The sequence below is a fragment of the Oryza brachyantha genome, chromosome 1, assembly GCF_000231095.2.
Source record: "Oryza brachyantha chromosome 1, ObraRS2, whole genome shotgun sequence".
Lineage (NCBI taxonomy): Eukaryota > Viridiplantae > Streptophyta > Magnoliopsida > Poales > Poaceae > Oryza > Oryza brachyantha.
Genome location: NC_023163.2, coordinates 21,416,177 through 21,430,524, shown reverse-complemented (window position 1 = coordinate 21,430,524; position 14,348 = coordinate 21,416,177). Strand labels below are relative to the sequence as shown.

General features: G+C 42.9%; 4 protein-coding genes and 1 pseudogene across 4 annotated transcripts; 2 read left to right on the top strand and 3 right to left on the bottom strand.

Annotated features, from left to right (window-relative positions):
- Positions 1–50: 50 nt before the first annotated feature.
- On the bottom strand, positions 51–1,582 carry LOC102716823 (reticulon-like protein B9). The gene is made up of 5 exons (XM_015843226.1): positions 1,483–1,582; positions 1,195–1,375; positions 942–1,083; positions 628–697; positions 51–488 (listed from the first exon to the last, which is right to left on the bottom strand). The coding sequence occupies exons 1-5, from the start codon at positions 1,580–1,582 to the stop codon at positions 322–324; spliced, it is 660 nt and encodes a 219-aa protein (XP_015698712.1). The 3' UTR covers positions 51–321.
- A 1,560-nt stretch (positions 1,583–3,142) lies between these two features.
- LOC107304955 (non-specific lipid-transfer protein 2-like) lies at positions 3,143–3,827 on the top strand. Its single transcript, XM_040520088.1, has one exon. The coding sequence runs from the start codon at positions 3,210–3,212 to the stop codon at positions 3,552–3,554; it is 345 nt and encodes a 114-aa protein (XP_040376022.1). The 5' UTR covers positions 3,143–3,209; the 3' UTR covers positions 3,555–3,827.
- Positions 3,828–4,055: 228 nt separating this feature from the next.
- Positions 4,056–4,592, top strand: LOC107304924 (non-specific lipid-transfer protein 2-like). The gene has a single exon (XM_015841022.2). It carries the CDS (start codon positions 4,056–4,058, stop codon positions 4,350–4,352), a length of 297 nt encoding a protein of 98 aa, XP_015696508.1. The 3' UTR covers positions 4,353–4,592.
- Positions 4,593–5,146: 554 nt separating this feature from the next.
- LOC102703922 lies at positions 5,147–7,854 on the bottom strand (annotated as a pseudogene).
- A 3,161-nt stretch (positions 7,855–11,015) lies between these two features.
- LOC102703641 (LEAF RUST 10 DISEASE-RESISTANCE LOCUS RECEPTOR-LIKE PROTEIN KINASE-like 2.5) lies at positions 11,016–12,173 on the bottom strand. The gene has a single exon (XM_015841005.1). It carries the CDS (start codon positions 12,014–12,016, stop codon positions 11,147–11,149), a length of 870 nt encoding a protein of 289 aa, XP_015696491.1. The 5' UTR covers positions 12,017–12,173; the 3' UTR covers positions 11,016–11,146.
- Between the last annotated feature and the right edge of the window lie 2,175 nt (positions 12,174–14,348).

Below are 14,348 nucleotides of genomic sequence, written 5' to 3'. Positions count from 1 at the left end.
TTGATAGTGACCTGAGTACTGATAGTCTTTGTCGATTCAAGCATCAGTTCATTTCATATTGATCTTTTAGCTGATGAAAGTATACATATGCCCTGATAGGTACATTTGGACACTAGCGTCCAGGTTTGAACTCTCAAAAGTCTCGTCTGCTTTGCTTATCTGAGACCGGGTTTGCGCAAATCCTGTCATGGGTCAAGGTGGGTTCTCAGGCCGTGACACTTTGCTACTTATATCAAATTCTCCTTGAAATCCATTCCAGTGTATGTTCATTCCCTTTCAGAAGAATTATTTATATGTTCTGATAGCCTCATGGTGTACATTTCATTTAACTTTTGTCTTCACAGGGCCTCTTGGTATTTTGTTGAGCAGATTGGAGTCAACCTTGTAGTAGAACTTCTTGATGTCTTCACTACCCTTTGCAACTAGATGGTCCACTTCTGTCTTATATCTTTGGTACAAGACTGGCAAAGTGTGGGCACACAAGAATCCTGTGGAGGTAAGAAATACAAACTTGTCATTGTGAAAGTATGTTTTTATATGATCTTATCGGATTCAATAAATACTACATCCTCAAATCCGTCTGCGTGATTGTTCTACTAAAATTTAATATTTATCTGGGATAAATACCAATATATAGTAGACTCGTGAAGCGGCAAGAACTTCCAATCGCTGACAATACCAATAGTGATCCAACCACCTTAATATCAGAAACAGCTGATTGTTAGTCCAGTACTAAGATGTATGAGCATCAATAATAAATTAGCATTATGAGGATTATTGGCTAACACACAATTCAATATTCTGGTTTGTCTACTTTGGTCAATTTTACCGCTCTAAATAAATTTGCACAATCCTTGGATGATGTTGGCACTGGAACTGTTACATGTTTTTTTCACCTCTTATTAAGGTAGCAACTAGCAAAGGAGCAGATTATTATTTACCAAGAGAAATCTCTTCAGATCCTTTCCACACGCAATGTCGTAAAGAACAGATGCAGAGTATGCTACTTTGTAATGTACGGTCAATGCCATTTCTCTAAAGGCATGTTCAGAGATAATGGTTTCTGGGATACTTGGAGGGGCCCTGCAATTCAGAAACAGTTTGAGTTTTACTACCTAATACCAAGGTTATATGCGAAATACCATTTATCTAAGCTGAGTTTTCTACCATCTCTCCAGGAAATAAAGCTAATACCTGTCCAACAGTTGTGCGGCATTTGACCAAATGAAGATCACAAGCATGGCAAGCATGGCAATCTGGCAAAGGAGCGGAATTATATTGTATTCTACCACATTGAACAGGAACCACATCAATGTTGCCCCAGCAAGGATCCCCGCAGATAAGTTCCTGTTCTTCCACAGCAGAATATCCGCAACTGCGCAGCTCCAACAATGAAATCCATAACCACATTGACTCATAGAAGCTATGATAAAAGGCACTAATGCTGAATAATTTCCTGGAAAGCAAATAATAATAGCACACCTTGACCTCCACCAAAATGCCTATGGATCGACTTGTGCCGATAAAATGGCATTCTAGCATGCTGTTCGCTGTCAGAATCGCTCGGAAAATGAGGATGCATAGCTTCGTAATTTTCGGATGTTACGCTGCTAAAATTGGTATTTCTGACCGGTTTAGTTAGAGAACACCGTCTTTATAAGCACTTAAAATGCTAGTATAATCTCCCAGGGAGCCTATATTGGCAAGAAAAGGATAGCTTGGCCTGTAGGGATTGAGCCATTCGAGGGGGAAAACGAATACGGTTACTTCAACCAAATGTTTACCACGACATGGGGGACGTCCTTGTTAGGCCAAGAAACAAGTTTAGCTGTCAAAAGCATTAAAATATGCTAGACGCTTTCCAGAATACCGAGGTACTTCTACCTTGGCTAGAATGGGATATCTACCATACACAAACCATATAAGGGCTTCAGTGTATATTTTCTTAGTAATGTCAAATGCGTAAGTCTTGACATATCATAAGATTCTAACTTAGCTAAATATGCTCTAATGTATAGACCTATATAACCCATACTAAGATAGACCTTATTATGTTAAAAAATAGAGATTTGCTCCGGTCCAACAAAAGGTACCTCGAGGTATCAAATTATTTTCTACCATTGGATCTAGCTGAGTAGTATGTGTATTTTTAGATTCAACGATCAGAAACAATTTGGTACCGTGAGGTAACGGTACCTCGATGTATTTTTTGTTGGATTGAAGCAAATCTCTAAAAAATATTATCTCCTTTAACTTTTTTCAACATGAGGCAATAATAAGACAACAATCCAACAAGTACTCTAGCTAAAATTATTATTTTTAACTTGCAACAGTTGCCTAAACAAGCAACAAGTGCTTAAAATTTCTAACTTAGCATCTATGCACCAGTGTATGATACATGTTTCTCTTGTTTCTCTTTGCTCCATGCGCTTCCTTAGTAAATACACTGGAGCTGCCATAAGAACCATATCGTACAACTCATGGTAACTGGTGAATGCTCCTGTTTTGGTGAGCGGTGATATGTCAATTTTTGCCGCTTCTCGAGCTACTAAATGGTATGATTTTCATGACCATGTTCTATATATGATGGGCTCTATCGGATGCTTAAATATGGAAGATACGTGAAACAATGCATTATAGAAAAACAATAATTTATAATCGAAACTTTTATTTTTTTATTCTTAGCGACTTAAACGTTAACACTAAAAAAGAAGCTACGGTTGAAAGACACTCGAAACTATTCTAAAATTAGGTTTAAAAATTTAAGTTTTGATGGTGTCATATGCGTTGTAGGCAAAAGATGGGCCTGAATTTCTTTATACTGTGATAAATCCATCTTTCAACTTTATAATATTTTTTTGGAAAACTTTATACTGGCTAATTCATTTATTTGTATCTTAAATAGTTATCACAAAACATTTAGCCTATTCAGCACAAAAGCAGACCTGGGCAACGCTTATTTCACCGCGCTTCACCTGGTAATCGGTGGATGCGTGAGGTGCTTTCACCATGACCGGCCTAGGCTGCACATAAGCACCTGCACACGATTGCACCGTGACTCACCTGCCAGGCTGCCACATTGCCCTCGCCGGGCGCCGGCGCCTACAAAAGCCACGCGCACCAGCCATGGCGGCCACTGCAACCCATCCCAGCATCGTAGCATATCCCTACTGTGTCCGGCAAGAGACCCCATCATCCGACCGTCGCCGATGACGACGACGACGAGGCCTTCTTTTTCATCCTTCCTCGCGGCGATCGCCGTCGCCGCACTACTGAGCCTCCTCCTCCTCCTCCTGCAGGCCGCCCCGGCCGCTGCCAGCGGCAGGGCGGCGAAGGCGGCGTCGTGCGACCTGATGCAGCTGAGCCCGTGCGTGAGCGCGTTCGCCGGGGAGGCGCAGGGGGCGCCGTCGTCCGCGTGCTGCAGCAAGCTCAAGGCGCAGGGCTCCAGCTGCCTGTGCCTGTACAAGGACGACCCGAAAGTGAGGCGCATCGTCAGCTCCAGCCGCACCAAGAGGGTTTTCAACGCGTGCAAGGTGCCCGCGCCGAACTGCTAAAGTGCTAATCCTTTGGCCTTTTGCATCGCCGGGCGCCATTGACCATTGTTCAGTGAGACGGAAACTTAGGTGGTTCTGGTCACTGCTACCAACACTTCGAGTGGCACACGTAGATCAAGCCTGTCGTTGTACTTCTCGAGAAATTAGCAGTAATAAACTCAGTTGAGTGCATAACAATCTTGACATGTGCTGTACATACAGTCTACTCCACGCTACCCAAACTCCGAAGCAGTGCCGCCTTCCATATTGACAACAAGAACAAGTTGTTCAGAAACATCAAAGCACTTCGATCCGAACGACCGTGCTCTACCGCTTACGCTATTGTAACTGCAACTAAAATCTGCATCGTTTCCACTTTCCCGGTGCCGCCAACCTCCGGTTCAAATGCCGCGCAACTCCATCTACAAATACCACCATTCTCGTTGCTCTCCCAAAAGAAATCATTCCAGTCTTGCCGGTCATCTCTCAGTAGTTACCGGCGTTCCCTGTTACTGGTGAGCCATGAAGCCCTACGTGGCACTGGCCGTGCTTGTCCTCGTGGCAGTGGCCACCTCTCCCGGCGCGGTGTGCATGGCGTCCAGGGCAGCGCCGGCGAAGTGCGACCCGCTGGCGCTGAGTCCATGCGCGGCGGCGATCCTCTGGAGCGAGGCGCCGTCCGCCGCGTGCTGCGTGCAGCTCCGGATGCAGAGGCGCTGCCTGTGCAGGTACGCGAAGAACCCCGACCTGAGGAAGTACATCGACTCCCCGAACAGCAAGAAGGTGGCAGCCGCCTGCAGTGTGCCGACGCCCCGGTGCTAGCTGCAGGTAATATAATCGTACTGTAGGTTGGTGTGGATCTCATGCTTCTTCTTGGGGTTTCATCTCGAGCCCACACTATCTTCGTTTTGGAGTTACCACCATTTGAGTATGAGATTGTAATAACTAATATGTGATGATGTGGTCATGTGGCAGAAGAGTTGTAAGAGGAAAGCCTAGCTGGTAACTATAGCTGTTACTGTTAGTGATTATGTGCGTTTTCTGTGAGGAAGTGTCTTTTAGGTGGTATGCTGTTCTAGAAGTAGTGACAGCAATCTCAAAGTGTTGTTTTTATTTATCTTCACGCTTAATGGATGTTTTTGTTTTTCTCTTGAGAGACTCCAGAAATAACGTGGAGTTCACTTATTCACCTATCTAAATATGCACCAACCGGTTCCCAGTTAACTCCGCCAGAGGTTTAATATATTGTGAGCACTTTCCGTCCGCAGAGGATAACACTATATGAATGGGAATGAACTTTAAACTCTCAAGAATATCCTCTCGTTACGTACATATTGTCCAAATAGTTATAAAAAATTAGAAAGACAGATTAATATGTGTATACCATTTCATAAACGTTTAAGTTTAAATTTAATTTCTATAAGTTACAAATAAATAAAAATAATTATATATGGATTTTTTTATCATTTTTGAAACGTAACTTAAGGTATCAAAAATTTTAGTGTAAAATTCTGATACTTTAAGGTATATCGTACTTTAAGCTACTAAATTTTGTACTTTAAAGTACTAAATTTTACACTAAAGAATATGATACCCCAAGATATTTTTTAAGGACGTTAAAAAAGCTCATATTCAATAGATTTTCTTGGCAAATCCAAGTTTGTGCTGCTACTATCCAACATCTCGACAACTCTGCTCATTGAAGGCCTATTTTCAGGGTCTGTTTGTATGCACCACAGACCAACTACGATGATCCTCCTTACAAGCTCTCTTGTCTCATCACTGATGTCAGAGATACTATTGCAGAACTGATCCAAGTGATCATACAGCCACTGAGCAAAATACTTAGTGGTAGTATCAGCACCAACATTAATACGTCTTTTTGCTCTGATTATCTCAAGGACCATCACGCCGTAGCTGTAGACGTCAGACTTACTGCTGACTGCTCCGAATCTCCTGGACAATAATACTTCAGGTGCATCATAGCCATCTCTTTCCCTCACGTTCTGAGTGGATGTCTTGCTTTCTTTCCTCAAGCACAGGTTTGCTACTCCGAAATCAGATATCTTTGGAGTTTGGACATAGCTCCTGATCCAATAGAATGTTCCGGGGCTTGATTTTGAGATGCATGATATTCGCATTGCCGCTTCCGTGGAGATGCTCGAGTCCTCTTGCGACGCCAATTGCAATCTCATATAATTTTTCCCAGTATATCCATAGAGAATAATTCTCTTCTGTAGAGCCACCATGGGCGAAAGCATAGCTTTCAAGCGAGCCATTTGGCATATACTCGTAGACTAGAGCTCTTGCTGGTCCTTGCAAGCAGAACCCCAGCAGACGAACAACATTGACATGCGAAATCGTGCCGATGCTCGCAACCTCGTTCAGAAACTCCCTGTCATCACCTCTGCAATTCTTCAGTAACTTGACCACTACCTGACGGCCATCCCGGAGGTTGCCTTTGTAAACATCACCATAGTGTCCTTGGCCCAACTTGTGAGCAAAAATTTTGATGATCCTTTCAACTTCTGAATAGCTGTATCTTTTCAGATGTTGAGCTCGCTGTTTTCGCTGGGATGGATCTGTCTTTGGAGGGGTCGTCAATCCTTTTTCAGGAGTCGGTAGGCCGCGGTATTTTTTATGGCACAGGAAACAGGTTGCAAGAAGCAGGAACAGCAGTAGTACGCCGGCGACGACTCCTGCTATTATATCTGCATGGCCAAGAGGGAGTTAAAACTGAATAGAAATGAACTGTCAAATAAATCACTATATTTGGTTGTAATTTCTTGGTTCTATTGCAAGTCTATTGTCAATCTGCCGTACATATTAGAAAAAAAAAATCTGGGATCCTAAATGCTAACAATGCATATCTCATAATGTCTCAATTGTAAAACTGCAGCTAGCTGCAGGATAATGCAGCAATGACATAACGGATCAGAATGGATAAAAGTTAAGCCACGCACAGATTCTCCATTTGTTTTGTGACGAAGCGCCGGGGCCTGCAATTGTCAAACAAAAGAAATAGAGTTTATTACTCGCAATTGACAAATTTATTTATCAGTAGTCATTTCATGGAAACATTTTGTTTGGTGGATAACACAAATCAGTGGCGAAGGCAGCGGTGCAATTGAGCCAATAACATTTTCAATGATCGATTAATTTTTATAGATTTCGATGAACGTTATGTGTTAGCGATGGAGCCAAGGCAGCCGTCCGACCTGCTCCCGGTTTTTCCCTTTTTTTATTATTCTAGAAAAATACCGTATCAAAAATTTTAATGTAAAATTATATTATCTCAAGATAACCAATATTTTAGATTGAAAAATATAGTATGTTAAGATATTTTTTAAGAATGTTAAAAAAACTCTTACTAGAAGTGTAGTACCTATTGGCTTGTTCCGGTTTTGCAAGACGCGCTGCAGCTTGACACAAGCTGGAGTCCTTGTCGTAGGAGCGGCTCCACAGCATGATGCCGCCGTAGTTGGCCGCGCCTTCCACCACGGGCAGCACCTGCGACGCAAGCTTGTCCGCGTCGACGAACCCGCTGTCCGCGGCGTCCAGCGAAGCCGGCAACCCCAGGAACACTGTCGACGCCGGCAAGCCGGTCGTCCACTGCTGCCACGCGCTCTGTAGCGCGCCCACGTCCCCGGCCGCGTACTGGCACGGCGGGTTGTTGTAGAACTGCACCCACACGTGGTCGAACAGCCCCGTGCCGAGCGCGGCGGCGAGGGACGCGTCCGGGTACGGGCACTGCGGCGCGGCGGTGAGCAGGTACCTCCTGCCCCCGGCCGCGGCGGCGCCCTTGTACAGCGACGCCAGGTTCCTGGCGAGGTCGTCGTAGAATCTGGACGGGGCCTCTATGTCGAAGTCGATGCCGTCGAGCACGGCGTCACCGAGCGGGCGGGACGCGCCGCCGCCGCCGCCGCCGAGGAAGTTGTCACAGAGGTACGCGGCCAGCCCACGCACGTCGGACGGCGACGACAGGTTGTACCCAAGCGCGCCGCCGCCGATGCTGAGGAGCACCTTAACGCCGGCGGCCTGGCAGGACGCGATGTCGGTGGCGAGGGACGAGCAGCCCCCCGAGCCCGAGGTGGCGTCGCAGTGGTCGGCCAGGTTGAGGACAGGGGCGCGGCCCGCCGCCGAACGTGGAGAGGAAGGCGAGGTTGACGTACGCGTAGAGGCCGGTGCTGCATGTGCCCCCGAGAGTGCCCTCGCTGCCGTTCTGGCCCCAGTAGACGGCGATGTTGACGCCGCCTGACGCCGCCGTCGACAGGACGGACATCGATAAGAACACGGAAGCGAAGAACCGGAGCTTGCCGGACATCGCGAATGGTGCCAAGGTGGTGGGTTCAAAGTGCAACTGCGCAATGGTGAGGCATATATACATGTTGGCTGGTTGATTTATGGAAGAAATAGTGTGGTTTCCTGCAAAGGATGAAGGAGTTGGGGTTCATTGCAAATGGCAAGGCGGCCGTGTTGTCTCTTGTTCATGGATTAGGCCTTGTTTAGTGACCAAAAAGTTTCTCCAAAAATATCACATCGGATTTTTGGATATTTAAATGGAGCATTAAACATAGAAGAAACAAAAAACTAATTGCATAGCTACGGGAGAAATCTTGAGACGAATCTTTTTGAGCCTAATTACTTTATGATTAGTCATAAGTGCTACAGTAACTAACATGTGTTAATGATGGCTTAATTATGCTCAAAAAATTCATCTCGTGGTTTCTAGTCAAGCTGTGAAATTCGTTTTTTCATTAATGTCCAAAAACCCCTTTCGACATCCGGTCAAACATTTGATGTGACCCTTTCTTCAAAAACTTTTGCCATCTAACCATGAAACATGGCCTTAGTCAGTAGAGAAGCGGACACATGGAAGCTGTTTGGTATGTGACAGGCTTGAACTTCAGTGCATGTTACAGTATTTTAATAAACATTGTTTAAATTAATATTGCAACATATCATCCCAACCGATTAATATAGCAACATAAAATGTCGACATGTTTATATAACTTGCAAGTTTTGTGTGCGTCTCATCTGCACACAATATATCTCCATAAATTCGTGCATCAAACTGTCATAAGCTAGTTTTTTTTAAAAAAATGTCGTAAGTTAGTTATCTGAATAATTGATCCCAGGCAACGGAGCAAACACTAATCATAGCTATCTTTACGTAGAAATTCTGACAAGATCTTCGTAAACCTGTCGTACTCATCCTTTTGGTTATGCTTATAAACTAAATTTAAATTTTTAACTTTTAATTTATAGTAAATTTTGAGATTTTTATTGTAGTTTATTTTTTAACATTTATTTCTAGATCACTAAAAATACGTATATACAAATTTTATTTATTAATTATTTTTAATTTATAAATATATGAGTTCAAATTTTTTTTCCTTACAAAGGCCATACGACAGCTTCCTGTATTGAACCATGTCAACTATGCAAACCATCCAAATCGAGATGCGGCTGCGGCTACATGGCCAGCCTCGTCGTGGCTCTGGGCCTCTGGCAGAACGCCCCGGCCACCTGCCGGATCATCAGCACTAATGCCACGGTGCACGGTCGCCGGCGTCGGCCCCGCCACCAGGTCCACGATCTCCGACGTGAGAACAGAGAGCGCCGGTGCGCGTGAAGCACGCCCCCAGTGACAATCCCGGAGCTCATAGTACAACAGATCCACCGTCGGACGTGTCAGCGGCCGGAAAGTTCCGGCGCCGCCCGCTCGGTTTCCGTGATTAGGTCATCTAGTACGAGATTTCTCAGCGTGCGTATCTGGCCGCTGGACGATACCATCATGGGGCCAAGCCTCCGGCGACAACTTGCCGTGGGCGTTGTGCGGTGAACCGGCCTCTCCAGCCATGGTGGACAGCGGTTTGAGCGCTCCTGTGCCTCGAGCGTACAGCGCGCGTCCAGATCTTTTTGGAAGAAACTAACGTGTCACGTGCCCCATATATGGGCCGGAACCCGGCAAGCGTACGTGAGTCCGTTCAAGGTCAAGACTTGGCCCGAAGCCCGCAAGAGGCGCGAGTTGGAGACGGACTCCACGACTAGGCGACACCAGCACGACACGTACGTACCGGCGTACGCATCGCCTCGTCCGCCGCAACGATCCCTTGACATCTCCGCAGGCCGCGCCACAGACCAGGCCATCTCCCGCCTCCCCCTCCATATTCATCCTGCGGGCGCTAGCCTTCGCTGCGCTCCCCGCATCCCTAAGCGGCCGACTCAGGGGCCGCTTCGAGCCACGGCAGACGGCGGCGACCTTTCTGAGATCTGGAGCTTGAACTACTACTCCGAGTTCAGGTATGCTGATCTTACTCAAAGACTCCAGTTTGTCGAGTTTACAGTGCAGTTTGGCATTGTAGCTCGGATGGAGGTTTTGCGAAAACTAAAACTGTTAATCTGTTATTTTTAAGGGAAACAGCATCTAGTTCATTGAACTTGTTATTTACCGTGCTTTACGATGGAACATTGAGTTGTAATTTGTTGTTACTTGTTTTATGAGTTTATTCATCGAGAATGAGTCCAATATATTATATCCTCCGATTTTTTCGTTTGACACCGTTGACTTATTAATATCATTTATTTTATTTAAAAAAATTATACGATATTGATTATTTTGTTATGATTTGATTTATTACTAAATTAACTTTAAGTATGATTTATAACTTTATATATATTTGGTTGTCTTTTTCTCGTTTTAGTTTGGTTGAACTGTTGGTACTAGCAACATGCTCAGTTGATCCCATGAATGTGAACCACTGTTCCTGGTCGGCAGTCAGCAAGCTCTATTTGGTTTCAGCTTTTGAGCCCTGTTGGTTTGCTTTGCTACAAATACATCTTAGTTTTTAAGCTAAGCATTTGAAAAACTATGGATGGTCAAAGTTTTAAAAAATTTACGAAGCCTTATCTCAAATATTTATGACCTTGAGTAAAAAAGAAAATCATAGAGAGAGCCTCTTGAAGGACCGATCGACATTTCAGAGGCTTTTGCCGTCTCACATTCCTCTTCCTTTGTTTTTTTTTCCTTAAAACCTTTTCTCTACTCTATCAACTAGATGTGTAGCATATCTTGTTTTCTCCTAGAGAGAGAAAAAAATATATAATAGGCTTGATTCATGACTTGAGTTTGTTTTGTTTATGCTTATTTCTGAAGTTTTTTTTGTTGGTTAGGTTAATATACTATGAATAAAGTTTGTGTTTTAAGTAACTAATATATTCTTGTCAAATGTAATTCCGTTACAAAGCAAACTAGGATGAGAGAGTACAGATGACTAAGCTTTTTAATTAATTAGAGAAATAGAGGTAAAAAAAATACAGCTGTAGGGCTAAAAAGAGTTGTGGAACCGTTTGAAACCTTAGTTAACTAATGAGATTCTAAAAAAAAAAAATCAACTAATGAATTTGAAAGGTATACTCCATCTAGCGTGTGAACTGAACACAGTTGCACAAAAAACTAAAAGAGTTGATATTGTGGTAAGTTTGTTTTCAAATTCCAAATCGTACAATCATTCTAAAATAGGAAAATGCTAAACAATATTAACGGTTATACACAACCCTGGAACAAGTGTGCTACAATGATTAATGAAGGTTTTGAACTCTGTGCACATTTATCAGCTCAATAGCATTTTTGGTGGCAACCCCATACAGCTTGTGCTACCTTCTAGCATCTCGACGACCCTAGTCATTGTTGGGCGATTAGTTGGATTTAGTTGTATGCACCACAATGCAACCACTATCATCTTTCTTACAAGCTCGGTGGTCTCACCATTAGTCTCAGACACACTGATACAATATTCATCTAAATGTTCATAAATCCATTGAGGGAAATAATGACTACTAGATTCACTATCTGCATCAGGATTCCTTTGCCTTGCTCCAACCATCTTGAGGACCATCATTCCATAACTATAGACATCAGACTTGCTACTCACTGTACCAAATTGCTTTAGAATGAGTTCTGGAGCAATATAGCCTATTGTTCCTCTTGCACCATCGATGAAGATGACACTCTCTTTATTGGGGCAAAGTTTTGCCATTCCAAAATCTGATATCTTAGGACAAAATTCTTGATCAAGTAGAATGTTATGGGGCTTGATATCAAAATGCACAATGCGAGTATTGCATCCACGGTGGAGATATTCAAGTCCTCTTGCAACGCCAACTGCTATATCAAATAATTTCTCCCAACTTAGAGAACTTCCACCTTTGTAGTAGTTGAAGGCATATTTTTCAAGTGAACCATTAGGCATGTACTCATAGATCAGAGCCCTTTTTGATCCTTGCAAGCAAAATCCCAAGAGAGTCACGACATTGACGTGAGAAGTTCTGCTAATGCTAGCTACCTCATTAATGAAATCCTCCCCATCACTCTTGGAATCCTTTAGCATCTTGACCGCAACCTGACGGCCATCTAAGAGGCTGCCTTTGTAAACAGCACCAAACCCACCTTGACCTAGCTTTTCAGCAAAAGATTTTGTCATCCTTTTCACTTCATTGTAGGTGTATCTCTTTGGATGTAGCGTTCTGTTCCTTTCTAGGAAGGACTCGATCCCTTGAGTTCCCACTACAATCTGTTTGGACCTATACTTCTTCAGACCGAAAAACCATGCAAAGAGAAGTAGACATATAAAAAGAACACAGGCTGCCACTGTATCTGTATGTAGACAATTAGGAGGGAGGAATGCATCAGAATGGAATCCAAGTATCTATATGGTTTATGATAGCGTTAGGCCCTGTTTAGTTTTCAAAAACAAAAACATCACATCGAATCTTTGGACCTAAATAGAGCATTAAATATAGATGAGAATTAGAACTAATTACACAATTACGAGGAAAATCGTGAGACGAATCTTTTGAGCCTAATTAGTGCATGATTAGCCATAAGTGCTACAGTAATCAGCATGTGCTAATGACGGGTTAATTAGACTCAAAAGATACGTCTCGCGGTTTCCAGGTGGAATCTGAAAAATTTGTTTTATAATTAGACTATATTTAATACTTCAAATGCATGACCATACGCGTCGATGTGACATCTCTTCCAAAATAATTTAGGAACTAAACAGGGCCTTACTTAAAACTGATGCAATTAAGATGCATTTCCTAAATGGGAGGTAAGCAAGACACGTGAAGTCATTCATACAGACAAACATATTCTCTTAAATTAATTGTGGACGCGTATAGTTTATTTTGCATCGTTTGCAGAATTTGTAAAAAAAAAATCTGTTGTATACATCAAATTTATTGTGCTGCCTTACCAGAACTTTGTAAGCAATTTATAATGCACGGGACATAGCCATTTTGAACTATTTTGTAGTAGTATAAACGCGCATGAGAATCATACATAGCAGCAGGATGTGAAGTATCACTTACAAAATATAATCCTCCTCTTTGAGCCTGAATCACATGCAAAGTTCAAACAATAAGTTGGTGGAATACACACTTATTCAAAAGAGTAAATTGCAAACTAGTCCTTAACCGTGTATGACGGAGCTATTATCTTGCAGATTAAGAACTTATGCCACTAAACTTGTTTTTACTGTATAAAGCCATGTTGCAAATGCTTCTTTGGATCGACTTTATATAGTAAAATAGGCTAGCTTAGTGGCATAAATCTATAATAGGCTAGCTTAGTGGCATAAATCTATAGTTTTCACGACAGTCGTCTTAAGTGACTTTCTATGATGATTCCACGGTAATTTTAACTGCACTCCTGTGGGCCGACCCTATCTCATTTTCACTTGAAGCTTCTCTCTTCGAAAATAGCAACATAGAGGGGGGAATGTTTTGAAGTTAAATTATTTGGTTCAAATTACTATGCAAAGTTAGATACATGTATTCCTTCTCCATAACCATCAGTCTTTTTGAATTTTGTCGATCCGATGTGGAGAGCTTAGTTGTGTTTGTATGAGACATTTTGATATATTTTAGCATGGTTAAAATAGTTGTATGGCTACAATTTATTGCATATATAGTTGCCAATTATTGTTATATTTTCTAGTATTTAATTTTTGAAAGTATGTTTCTTTTAAAATAATTTTTAACGGTCTAAACATGCGTTACAACCAAAACCAAGCTCAAGTGAAGGCTTCAAGAAGATAGATGAATTCTTCGCATCTTGTAAAGAGGTTGGTGCGGGGCTTGACGATAGCTTTACACCATGTCAAACGATGGCATCTTTTTAAGGTATATTTTCAAGATCATATTTTTAGGGGAGATACAACCTTTTCTTTTTTCAAAAAAGAAGATACAACCATTTCTATAATGGGTAGCTGAGTTTACTTGAGTTATAACAATAATAGGTATTAAAGTGAAGTGGTTTGTGGGTGTTGTTCCCTAAAGCCATGAGTTGGTGGGTGGAGTGGTTTGTCCCAATATTGCCATGAAGCACCTTTGAGAGGCTCGTGAAGGAGGTGTTTGAGGGCTTGTTGGTCACCAACCCCTTATAGCATCTCCAAATTCCACTTTTCATTTTCCATTTGGCCAGTTGTCCAAAAAAAAATTCCTCTCCATATTTTTTATTGCTCCAACAACCTCTCCACCTGTCCTATCCATTTTGACTAACCAACAGTGGGACCACCAATATCTCTCTCTTCCTAGCGATCTGGACGGGACCAGCGGCGGTAGCCCTCCTCATGACTTGGAAGGGAGCAACATCCTTCCTTGTGACACGAATAGGTGCGGCGGTGGTGATACTCCTAGTAGCCTGGATTGGAGCGATGACGTCATGATGGTAGACCTCCTCACGGTGTAGAAGGGAGCGGCAGTCTTCCTCACGGCGCTGAGAGGTGTGGTGGAGTAGCCCTCCTTGCTGTT

Bases quoted from the DNA above. Each gene is read 5' to 3' on its own strand.
- LOC102716823 (XM_015843226.1), bottom strand. From the start codon at position 1,582: ATGCATCCTCATTTTCCGAGCGATTCTGACAGCGAACAGCATGCTAGA. The intron at 1,376-1,482 runs GTGTGCTATTAT...GGAGCTGCGCAG, and splicing joins GCATTTTGGTGGAGGTCAAG to TTGCGGATATTCTGCTGTGG. The intron at 489-627 runs GTATTTATCCCA...TTACCTCCACAG, and splicing joins CACGAGTCTACTATATATTG to GATTCTTGTGTGCCCACACT.
- LOC107304955 (XM_040520088.1), top strand. From the start codon at position 3,210: ATGACGACGACGACGAGGCCTTCTTTTTCATCCTTCCTCGCGGCGATC.
- LOC107304924 (XM_015841022.2), top strand. From the start codon at position 4,056: ATGAAGCCCTACGTGGCACTGGCCGTGCTTGTCCTCGTGGCAGTGGCC.
- LOC102703641 (XM_015841005.1), bottom strand. From the start codon at position 12,016: ATGACAAAATCTTTTGCTGAAAAGCTAGGTCAAGGTGGGTTTGGTGCT.